Source organism: Neofelis nebulosa, chromosome 14 (genome assembly GCF_028018385.1).
Source record: "Neofelis nebulosa isolate mNeoNeb1 chromosome 14, mNeoNeb1.pri, whole genome shotgun sequence".
Taxonomy (NCBI): domain Eukaryota; kingdom Metazoa; phylum Chordata; class Mammalia; order Carnivora; family Felidae; genus Neofelis; species Neofelis nebulosa.
Window position 1 is genome coordinate 16,259,177 of NC_080795.1, and position 13,013 is coordinate 16,272,189.

Here is a 13,013-nt window from a genome sequence, read left to right on the forward strand (position 1 = left end):
CGTTATCATCTACAGTTGATCCCTACATCTGTATCTCCAACAGATTCTCTTCTCTGCTCCAGACTCTCTTATCCAACTCTCTATTCAACATCTCCATTTGGATACCACACAAACACATTTAACTCTACATGTCCAAAGTGGAGGTCATCATCTCTACCAGCCTCACCCCCAAAACTTGCTCCCTTTTCTACGTACTTTCTCTCACAGAATTCCACACTCTACTCAGCTGCCCCACGCAGTCTTCATTGACTCTTCTCTCTGCTTCATTCCCCCAAAGATGCAGACACCATAGGCTAGGCACTCTAACTCCCAAGAGATCTTACAGACCGTCTACCTCTCTCCTTCCCCAAAGCCCCTTGCCTAGCTTGGGCCACCAGGCTCTTTCATGGTGCACCAAAACAAAACAGCTTCTGACAGGTGTGGGAAAGTCTCCTGCTTCCCTTCTGTAGCTCCCGTTCATTCTCTGAATTGGACTAATGCTGTGCGGCCCTCATGGAGGTTACAAGGAGCTTGGTGTAAATGCCAGTGTCCTAACACAGAGTTGGGGGTTTCGTCGGATCCAGACCTCACCTGGACTTCTCCAGCTTCTCTCTCAACAATCACTCAGTTGTCCAACTGCTGTACAAATATAACCAGGATGGGAAACTTGATCCAGCCAGATCTCAGTTTAGTGAAGGAAGCCTCTGATTTTGAGTCAAATCACTCATTTAAGGAAAAGTATTTGAAAGTAAGTCAAGGAATTTTCTTAGGATTCGCACCCCCTGCAAATGTCAGCATCTTACCTTAGGTTCTTTTAAGTAACAGTGCATGGCCTGAGTAACATCTGCAGCATGGACCGCATTGTGGTAAGGGTTCTGACTGTGGTAATCTTCTTGAATCATAACTGCATCAAAGAAAAAAGATCTCAAATTTAATTGTACGTGGGAGGCCTGTGCAAAGTACAAGAATTGTGATAATTATGAGTTTTCCACTTACAATCTTCATGTGGCTACCAGCTAGTTGTTCAGATTCAGATGGATGACAATCACTCAGAACTCACATGTATGTCCAAAGAATCAATACCACTGTGGCTGCTAACTTGTTTGAAATTATCAGAAGGTATTCATGTCAAAACAATAAATATTTTGTTTATTTTTCTTTTTTATTTAAGTGTTACTTATTTTTGAGAGAGGGAGAGACAGAGTGCTAGCGGGGGAGGGGCAGAGAGAGAGAGGGAGACACACAGAATCTGAAACAGGCTCCAGGCTCTGAGCTGTGAGCACAGAGCCTGATGTGGGGCTCGAACTCATGAGCCATCAGATCATGACCTGAGCCGGCAGTCGGATGCTTGACTGACTGAGCCACCCAGGTGCCTCTCTTTTAAAATGTGAACCTATCATTGTACCAAACTCTTCTCTTTCAAATGTAATTTAAGAAGAGTTTCTCGGTTTCATTAAAAGCATTGCAATTCATTCAACAAACACTTATCGTGCCAAGTACTGTTTTAGACTCTAGAAATTTATCAGTAAACAAAAAACTTTATGAAGCTAAAATATTATAGTTATTAGGGCATATAAAGGTGATCCCATGGGCGCATCATCAGTGAGGTATTTGTTTCAGAACTGGAATTAGTTTTTCAGTAGTAGGGATGGACCTTCTCTTAATCCTACTGTCTCTGCTCCATGTCTGTTAGGCTTTCATGAAAAAGGAGACTAGGATTAGGGGTGGAGTTATCCCTGTTGCCATCAAGCCTGCAGGATGGCCCCAAGGGCACAACACTGTAATCTACTGGTCACTAGTAAAGTGAGCCAATTCCACAGTGGTGAACCATGACTCACTGGTGAGAAGGAAAGAGCATTAGAATTATGTATTTACTTTAACCCATCCTTTCAAATAGCCTTTTAATTACTCTTGTTAATATCTATTTTTATATATGTTTTATAATTTACACAATTTGTTAGTGGAGTATTACAGGTATACAAATTAGAAATAAATATGCAGGAAAAGTCTCTCAAAAGTCCTAGGTAATAAATTTATCTTAGTTCAGTATTTAAGAGGAAAGAAAATATTACCTTCTTTTTTAAAAAAAGTAATCCTCATGCTAATTTTCTTCTAACATATTTATTTGGCAAAAAAGTTCAGCTTTTTCCCTAGCAAAACAGTCTTACACAAAAATCACCGTGCACATTTAAACATATTAAAAATAATCTTTAAGTTTAACGTAAAGAGATTTCTGGGATCAGAAAAAGAGAACACCTAAGTGCAATGCACCTAATCTTTTAAAGTTTGAGCCTTCAAAGTTTGGAAAAAGGACAGAAATTGTGTCATCTTTGTGACAAAGCTGTGGTCAACCTAAGAGATTGACTGCAAAAGTGTCCCACTTCTTCACCATGCCCTGCATTCATGGCTTTGAACCTTCAAAGCTACCTGGACGAGAGGTGTCATTCACCCCCTATCAGACTTGCTTTGGCCAACAGCATGGGGTGGAAGTGATGGAGAGCCAGACCTGGAGAGCCAGTCTCAGGGGCCCGGGTACGCCAGCTCCCTTGGAGACTGCCCATCACTCTTTGAACAAGCTCAGTTTGTCATAAAATATATTTCCTTCTTTTTTTGTTTTTAATGTGAATTTATTAAGGGGCCAAACTCCTCTGACTCCTTTGAATTTAATGGGGGACCATGTAGAGCTGAGCCACATGAAGCCCAGTGTCCCAGCTGAGGTCCCAGTCCAGGCCCACATAGTAGCTTGCCTGTTGTCAACTGCAGGCATAATGCAGACATAAATGAACTCAGCTAGACTACAAGCAGCATTCAACAGCCCCACAGACTCAGGAGCTGAGTAAGTGTATGTCATTCCAAGCCACAAAAATTTAGGGTAGTCTGTTTTAGAGCCATAGCTAACTGAAAAAACTGATGAAAACTTAAAACAGATTCTTGTTCAAATGTTATTTCTGTTTAATGGGTTAGAATCACTTACCTAAAAATCTACGAAGTTTCATCATATCTAAATGGAAGTACTCAATTAATCCATGAAGACTAAATAAATGAAAGGTTAAGCTTACTAGACTATTTCCTAAAATGAAAAAAGAAGAGATATTAGTAGGAAATATAGACTAGCATAATTACATTGTGCTTCCAAATATGGGTTTTGAATATAAAACACAGAGTACAAATTCCTACGTTTTGTCTTTCTAAAACATACATCCTTAATTTTACCAGCTGTGAACTTTAATTCTTATATCTTTTTTCCATTCTAAGGAAAAAAATGGGCTTTGTTTCATTTTTCTACAACCAAATAACTGGAAGATAAGCATTTTCTTTTTTTTTTTTTTAATTTTTTTTTTCAACGTTTTTTATTTATTTTTGGGACAGAGAGAGACAGAGCATGAACGGGGGAGGGGCAGAGAGAGAGGGAGACACAGAATCGGAAACAGGCTCCAGGCTCCGGGCCATCAGCCCAGAGCCCGACGCGGGGCTCGAACTCACGGACCGCGAGATCGTGACCTGGCTGAAGTCGGACGCTTAACCGACTGCGCCACCCAGGCGCCCCAAGATAAGCATTTTCGAATCAATTTTTTTGAAAGACACCAAAGTAATCAGAATCAGTAGAAAACTTTGCACCAACTCCACCTAGACATCCCTCAACCACATCACTAACTGTATGAGGATGTCCAATCAAAGTCAACTGTGGTAGCTGCACCTTGTTCACTAGAGGTTGTGTTTGTTCTTCAAGGTACAGAGCTAGGAGGAGGGATCGATGACCTCAAGATCAAAACTCTGAACTCAACCACTTGTCTACCTCACACTTGTAGCAAGAAATCTGAGTAGCTGGAAGGGGCGGGTGGTCACAAAACTAAATAGAATTCTATTCTAACACTAAGTTCACAGTCAACAATTATACAGCAATCTTACTATGTTTTTCTAGTGAAACAGTTCTTTATCTGTTTTTAATGCTTATTTATTTTTGAGAGAGACAGAGAGCGAGAGAGCATGCACGCAAGTGGGGGAAGGGGAAATTGAGGTGGGTAGAGGACCCGAAGCTGGCTCTGCAATGACAGCAGCAAGCCCGATGTGGGGATGGTGACCTGACCCAAAGTCGGATGCCCAACTGAGACACCCAGGTGCCACTCTTTATCTCTTTAAATGCCTATTTTCAAGCTTTCTCTATTCTTCTCAAATTTCCCCCCCTCATTCTCAACAGCCTCATACTTCACAGAAAAAATACAAGCCCTCATTTCCTTTTCTTTCCAAAGCCAATCCCTCCATCCCTCCAGAGTGTCTCAGAAACTGTGCCACCTACCAACACCACCCCCCATGCCTCTTCCTTCCCCCTGAATCAAAATATCCCTCCTCAGTCCCTCCTTCTAGTGCTCCAATAAGCATCAGCACTCAGGACATGCTCTAGATTTTATCTTTCAAACAACAAAGAATACTTGACTCTCTTGGCTCCCTCCAGCTGCCACCCTGTCTCTTCCCCTAAGCTAAGTTTTCTGAAAGAGCTGCTACCTGCTGTGAGGACTATCTCACCCTCAACTTCCACCCTTTTGTCACTGACAACTGGAGTCACGTGAGTATAGACATGAAATCTGGAAATACTAGCATTGTTATAATGGTTAGTCTGTCTTCCAAGATGTAACTCTCCATTTTTTATACCTTCTATTATATTTCTCAAAGTTTTGTGCATTTCCTCTATTAGGACACATGATATAAAACTGTACGTTTTAAAGAGTTAGGAGCTCAAAAATTACTGCCAGAATTTAGACAATAACATAAAGATGATTCTAAAGAAACCATCTCTCTAAAGAAACTATCATTCTTAAAAAAATCTACAAAAGACTTAACTATTCTCACATCGCATATTTATAGTAATAACATTTATGGAGAATTTTAAAGGACCACTGGGCTAACTTCATTACCCAAAACTGCCTACACAACTGTCAACAGAAGCCCATAGCTAAGGAAAAATATAAGTTAATTGAACAATATTTGCATGAGAAACACTGGAAAAGATGCAGGAGACCAAAAGAGATTCTTTTTTAAAAACCTGACATAGCACCTTAAATAAAAGAAACTTTTTCAAATCTTTTATTTTTTAAGAAATTAAATGTTAAAATGTATTTGAATCCTGATAACACTATACTGATACAAACAGGAGCCCATCTGGTTTAGAACCATTTGTGAAGAAGTGAGCTATATTCCTGTTATTATTGCTGTAACAACGCACTTTTCCTTGGATATATACGTAGATATTTCACAATGTAAGTTCAAACAAACAACCCAGTTTAAATATAGGCAGAGGATACGAATAGACATTTTTCCAAAGAAGATATACAGATGGCCAAGAGCCGGATGAAAAGATGCTCAACATCACTAGCCATCAGGGAAATACAAATCAAAACCATAAATGAGATACCACTCTACACCTGTCAGAATGGTTATTATCAAGAAGACAAAAAATAGCAAGTGTTGGTGAGGATGTGGAGAAAAATGCACTATTGGTAGAAATGTAAATTGGCGCAGCCACTATGTAAAACAGAATGGAAGCTCCTCGAAAATTTAAAAAGAGAACTAACATATTATCCAGCAATTCGACCTCTATTTACCCAAAGAAAAGAAAACACTAAGTCAAAAAGATATACGTACTCCTCTGCTCAGCGCAGCATTATTTCCAATGGAAGCAACCTAAGGGTCCACAGACAGATGAATGGACAAAGAGGATATGGTATACATATACGATGGAATATTATTCAGCCATAAAAATGAAGGAAATCTTGCCACTTACAACTACATGGATGAGTTTTGAGGTCATTATGCTAAGTGAAATAAGTCAGACAGAGAACAGACAAATGCCATGATCTAACTATTATGTGGAATCTTTAACAAACAAAACAACCAAGCTCATAGATACAGAGAACAAATTGGTGGTTGTCAGAGGCAAGAGTTGGGGGTGTTGACAAAATGAGTGAAAAGGGTCAAAAGGTACAAATTTCTAGTTATAAAATAAGCCTGGGGAATGTAACGTACAGCATGGTGACTATAATTAATAATACTGTATTACATATTTGAAAGTTGTTGAGAGAATAGATCTTAAAGAGTTCTCACAAAAAAAATGTAACCATGTATAGTGATGGATGTTAGATTTTTTGTGATTGTTTTAAATATATACATATATTAAATCCTCACATTGTACACCTAAAGCTAATATAATGTTATATGTCAATTATACCTCAATTTAAAAAAGTGGGTGGGAATTGCTGAAAATGGCAGAGTAGGAGGATTCTGAGTTCATGTCAAGCAATGGCCACACACCAAAACTGCAAGTACATATAGAGTAACTCTTACTGAGAGCAATCTGGGGACTAGCAGAACAGCTCTTCCACAGCTAAAGATGTAAAGAAAAGTCACATCAAGAAAGCAGAGATGTGATTTGGTCGGGGTCCACACGCCCAGCTTGATAACCCACAAGCAGGAGGGATATCATAGGTATAGAGATCCTCCCTGAGAAGTGAAGGGTTTGAGCCCCACATCAGGTACCCACTGCCCTGGGGATCTGTACCAGGAAGAAAAGCCTCTATAACATCTGGCTTTGGAAATCAGCATGCCTTATGTCCAGAAGCCTTGAAAATCAGTGAAGCTTAACTTCAGGAGAGCTGGCGGGCTGTGGGAAGCCAAGATTCCACTCTTAAAAGGCCTGCGTATAAACTCACTTGGCTGAGACCAGAACAGAAGCAATAGTCTCAACAGCACCTAAGCCATAACTGAAGGAGATTCACTGACTAATTTTAGGGCTTGTGCAGTAGGTAGGGTCAGGGCTCTGTAGGAACTTTCTCCAGGAAGGAAGCACTGAATAGCACCATTTTTCTTGCCTTCCTTCTGCCTCGCTGGGCTGATGCTGGCGGGCACCAGTTCTGACACTATCCATTTACCTTTCTAGCACTGCTTACCCTGACCAGATGTCAACCTGTGGACCTGTCCAGCCCAACCTTCCCTTCCTGGGGGATACCCTTCCAAAGTGGTTCCCCTCCTGTTGCACTCAGCAGAGAGCCTCAACTGAGACTGGTGCCTGTCCCTCCAAAAGTGGCTACTGTCCCACCACACTGAGTCGCCTCAGCTGGGACTGGAACCCCACAAAAGTGGTACCAGTGTGCCCACATAAGTTGTGATCCAGCCACAAAGGAGGGGACATGCAGCCCACACAGGGGATATCCCTGGAGTGCCTGGGTATAGTTACCAGGGGGTGGGGTGGGGTTTACGCCTCACAGGATGCCTTCTATATAAGGTTACATGTTCAAGACCCAGAGACACATCTGATCTACCTAATATATACAAACAAAAATAGGCAGGGAAAGGAGGAGACAGAGGAACATGTTGCAAATGAAAGAACATGACAAAACCTCAAAAAAAAAAAAAAAAAACTAAATGAAATGGAAATAAGCAATCTACCTTATGAAGAGTTCAAAGTAATGGTCATAAGGATGCTCTCCAGACTTGAGAAGAGTAGATAAACTCAGTGAGAACTTCAGCAGAGATAAGAAATGTAAAAAAGAATGCATCAGAGCTGAAGAATACATTAACTAAAATGAAAAACACAGTAGAGGGAATCAACAGCAGATGAGATGATACAGAAGCACAGATCAGTGATCTGGGATTTCAGGGTAGTGGAAATCATCCAAACTGAACAGCAAAAACAAAAAACAAAAAATTAAAAAAGAATACACATTCTTTGGAGACACACATGAAACATTGTATTCTCCAGGAGAGATCACATGTTAGGCCACAAAACAAGTCTCAATAAATTTAAAACTGAAATTACATCAAGCATCTTTTCCAACCACAACAGTATGAAACTAGATCAATTACAAGAAAAAAAATACTGGAAAAAACACAAACATGTGGATGCTAAACAACATGCCAATAAACAACCAAGACGTCAATGGAGAAATGAAAGAGGAATTCAAACAATTGAATTGAGTCAAATGAAAATTAAAATATAATGTTCCAAAATAGAAGATGCACAGAAAAAATGTTTTTTTTTTAAGTTTATTTATTTATTGAGAGGGAGAGAGAGAGTGTGAGAGGGAGAGTGAGGGGGGAGAAGAGAGAGAGAGGCAGAGATACAGAGAGACAGAAACAGAATCGCAAGAAGGCTCCACACTGTCAATGCAGAGCCCAATGCAGGGCTCAAACTCACAAACTGAGAGATCATGACCTGAGCTGATATCAAGAGTTGGATACTTAACTGACTGAGCCACCCAGGTGCTCTGCAGAAGCAGCTTATAGTGATAAAGCCTACCAAACCATTAAGAAAAATGTGAAATAAACAATCTAAGCTTACACTTAAGGGAATGAGAAAAAAGAGGAACAAACAGTGCCCAAAGTTAGTAGAAGGAAGGAAATAATAAAGAGTAGAAATAAATGAAATAGGACTTAAAAAATAAGAGAAAAAGAGGCAGGATTCAAGTAAGCAACATCAGAAATGAAAGAGGAGAAGATACAAAAGACACCATAAAAATACAGCTGGTAAGAGACTACTAAAACAAGTAGATGCCAACAGACTGGACAACCTAGAAGAAATGGATAAATTCCTACATACATAATCTTCTAAGATTGAATCACAAAGAAATAGGAAATTTGAACAGACCAATTACTAGTAATGAAATGAATCAGTAATCAAAAAACTCCCAACTAACAAAAGACCAAGACCAAATGGCTTATCACGGGTGGGTTCTACTAAACACTGAGAGAAGAGTAAGTACCTATCCTTCTCAAAGTATTTCAAAAAATTAAAGAGGAAGGATTGTTTCTGTATTCATTCTACAAGGCCAACATTACCCCGACACCAAAAGTAGACAAAGACACTTTGTACAAAAAAAGAAATTACAGTCCAATATTCTTGATGAACATATTTACAAAAATACTTAACCAAATATGACCAAACCAAATTCTACAATATAGTGAAAGGATCAAACACCATGTTCATGTGGGATTTATTCCAGGAATATAAGGATGGTTTCACATTTGCAAATGCACCAACAGGATATACTACCTTAACAAAATGAAGGATAAAAAGCATATGATCATCTCAATAGATGCAGGAAAACCATTTGACAAAATTCAACATCCATTTATGATAAAAACTCTCAACAAAGTGGGTACAGAGGGAACATATCTCAATATAAAAAAGGCCACATATGACAAACCCACAGGTAACATCATTCTCAATGGTGAAAAGCTGAACGCTTTCCTTCTAAGAACAAAACAAGGATGCCCATTCTTGACACTTTTATTCAACACTGTACTGGAAGTACGAAACACAGCAATCAGAAAAGAAAAAGAAATAAAAGGCATCTAGATTGTGAAGGAATAAGTAAGTAAACTGTCACTACTTGCAGATGTCATAATCCTATATATAAAGAAAACCCTATAGACTCTACCAAAAAACTATTAGAACTACAAATGAACTCAGCAAAGTTACAGGATACAAAATTAACATACAGATATGTTGTACTTCTATATACTAGTAATTACCAGAAAGAGAAAGTAATAAAATAATCCCATTTATAATTGCATCGAAAAGAAAATACCTAGGAATAAATGTAACAAAGGAGTTGGAAAATCTGTAATCTGAAAACCTATAAGACATTGATGAAAAAAATTGAAGATGCCACAAAGAAATGGAAAGATGTACCATGCTCATGAACTGGAATAATATGGTTAAAATGTCCCTACTGTCCAAAGCAATCTACAGATTCAATGCCATCTCCATAAAAATACCAATAGCATTTTTCACAGAATTAGAAAAATAATCCTAACATTTGTACGGAACCACAAAAGATCCCCAATAGTCAGAGCAATCTTGAGAAGGAACACCAGAGCTGAGGTATCGTGTTCCCAGATTTCAAACTACATTACAAAGCTACAGTAACCAACGATATGGTGTCAGCACAAAAGGAGACATACAGATCAGTGGAGCATAACGGAGAGCCCAAAATAAATCCATGCTTTAATGGTCAGTTAATCTATGACAAAGGAGGCAAGAATATACAATGGGGAAAAAACAGTCTCTTCAATAAATGGTGTTGGAAAAGCTGAACTGCTGCATGTAAAACAATGAAACTTGACTACTTTCCCATACCATGTGCAAAAATACACAAAGTATGGACTCAAGACCTAAATGTGAGAGCTGAAAGCACAAAACAATGGAACATTATTGTAATGGCACATTACTCAGCCATTTGTGATAACATGGATGGACCTAGAGGGCATTATGCTAAGTAATAATTCAGACAGAGAAAGACAAACACCATATGATTTTGCTTATATCTGGAATCTAAAAAACAAATGAACAAACAAAACAACAGAAACAGACTTACAGAGAACAAATGTGATTGCCAAGGAGGTGGAGGAATGGGCAGAACAGGTGAAAGGGATTAAGAGGTACAAAATTCCAGTTATAAAATAAATACGTCACAGAGATGTAAAGTACAGCATAGGGAATATAGGCGATAATATTGTAATAACTTTTTATGGTGACGGATGGTAACTACTTCTGTGGTAATCTTTTGTAATGTATATAAATGTCAAATCATTATGTTGTACATCTGAGACTAATATAACATCATATGTCAATTATATCTCAGTAAAAAAGAATGTATATTTATTCTGTATGTTTAGGCTATGATAGCATTCTCCCAAACTTGTTTTGCAAACCTAATGAAACAAATTACCAATTTCTAGGTCTTGAATAAGTTTTAAGAAAGCTGCAATCTAATGGTAAAATATCTTCTGGAATTCGGGCAATCTGCAATACATATAATGTCTTCCACCAAGAACTTTAAAAGAATCAGACAAAAACCAGTCTAACAAAGTGTACTACCCATATCTAATTGGAAAACTGCGTGGAACATTGTTTCTTATTTCTAGTTTTTAGGATACCAACGGACTATTTTAATACCAGTGAATAAGAACACAAGTCAAACATTTCAAAACAAGTAATGCTTACCTGTTCTTCTTGCACAGAAGAACTTACTTTATACAAAAATGGAAACACTTTCTTGGAAAAGAAAATTGTGCTTATAGAAGAGCCTCCTTCATAAACATGCATCCAAAGATAGAACTGCTCAAGGTATATGTAAGGGTCATTGATAGTTCTTAGATGTGATTCCAGACGGCAGCCAGGAGGATGAGGCTGCCATGACACACACCTGGCAATGAGGGTCCTCACATGCCAGGTAGATCTCAGGGGTGACAAACCCTATCTTGCTATTTTACACACAACCTCTCATTCCTATAAAAGGAATGCCAAATATATCCTACCAGATGATACGTATTTTCCTCCTTGCAGTGGACAAGGTGGGACCCTTTGTCTTGGTGGGAATCACTGAGTTTTACCTCTTCTCTGTGTTCCCCCTACTATGTCAGCTGGTGAATTGCCAGAGTAAGAAATACAGAAAGCACGGGATCGGTAAGCAACAAAGGAAAACTATACACTTGGATACCATACATATATATTATCCAGAATTCATTTCTGGCTAAGCACTTTTAAAAGGAAAGCATTTCTAATAAAATAATGAAAGTTTAAAAATTTTTCTTGCCCATTCGCTCTTCATGTATAGAATTCCTGTAACTTTTGGGTGGCTCTCGTTACATGAATATGTGTATCACCATCTGTAAAATCACAGGTGTGTAGTTACCTGCTAACAACCAACCCTAAGAAGAAATCGTTCAGCCATCATCTTCACAAAAAGTAATGAGGTGATTAACATGAAAGCTATTCTGCCCATCCCACACTTTCAACCTCACTCTACTCTCATCACCAAGACTCCTGACTAGCAGATATGTGCTTTTTAAAAATGGAATTTAGAGAACAAACAGCTATTTCAATCAGTAAAAGTGTCCCAGCAGACTAACAGTAGGTGAGGAGCAATTACAGTTCATAGAAGGCTAAGCCTGGAAGGTGTGAAGGGTGGCATGGCTTGATCTACATTTATCTTGGGTAATAACTGAAGTAATATTCATATTAAGTTAGAAAAAAGGAATTTCCCAGATCTAGAAGAAGATGAGTCACCTGGTATTTTGCCATCTACATGTTTTAAAAAGGGAAGGCTGAAGGGAAAGACAACTGTGTAAAGATACTAGAGCATTTTCTGTGTGGACATGCCAAGTGGGGCCAGAGAAAGGCAGAAAACAGTCACCCGAGGGCAAAGGAGAGGTAGAAGAGAAAGAGAAAAGGAAAAAAAACCCAAAATGGCAGGGAAGCAGGAGGGGGACTGTGCTGATAAAACAGAATTCATTGTTTTTCAATTTTGCTGAGGATCAGTCCGATTTATTTTCTGTCAACAGTGTACAGACAAATAGGAGGTGATCTCAAAGCTATTTTCACTTTACACGGTCACACAGCTTACAGGGAATAATGTAGTGATACTAAAAAGCTAGACCCACATTGATTCTCAAGATGACTAGAGTTGTATCTGCTTGCTTGCCCGTTTCCCATATTTAGCTTCCTTATGAAAGGAGCTTCATTCCAAAGAAAAAAAGAAAACAAAAAGGCGATTTCAAAGTACGTAGCAGTGAACTACATATTTAATTCACTCTAAAAAAAAATTTTTTTTTTAATTTGAGAGAGAGAGAGAGAGAGAGACACAGAGACAGACAGAAAGAATGTGAATGCATGAGCAGGGGAGGGGGAGGCAGAGGGAGAGAGAGAATCTCAAGCAAGTTCCATGCTCAGAGTGGAGCCTGGTGCAGGGCTCGAACCCTGGGATCACAACCTGAGCTGAAATCAAGAGTTGGATGTTCAATTGACTGAGCCACCCAGGTGGCCCACTTCATTCTAAACACTCAGAAGTGGCTTCCTCTCAGTGTACTTTCCAATCTACTTTACTTTTATTAAGGTTTATTTATTTATTTTGAGAGAGAGAGAGAGAGAGAGAGAGAGAGAGTGTGTGTGTGTGTGTGTGTGTGCGCGCAGGAGGGGAAGAGAGAGGGAGAGAGAATCCCAAGCAGGCTCCACAGTCAGCACAGAGCCCACTGTGGGG

General features: G+C 39.0%; 1 protein-coding gene across 7 annotated transcripts in view; it reads right to left on the minus strand.

Annotated features, from left to right (window-relative positions):
* The window catches only part of PDE7A (phosphodiesterase 7A), a 139,932-nt gene that overhangs the window by 30,937 nt on the left and 95,982 nt on the right, over window positions 1-13,013 (minus strand). For all 7 annotated transcript variants that reach the window (XR_009253691.1, XR_009253693.1, XR_009253692.1 and 4 more), the window contains 2 exons: window positions 2,954-3,049; window positions 783-883 (listed from right to left, as the gene is read on the minus strand). Coding sequence is in view for 3 of the 7 variants with exons in the window: in XM_058699701.1 (XP_058555684.1) it covers window positions 783-883; window positions 2,954-3,049 (197 nt within the window). In the remaining 4 variants the exon portion in view is untranslated. The remainder of the gene's footprint in view (window positions 1-782; window positions 884-2,953; window positions 3,050-13,013) is intronic.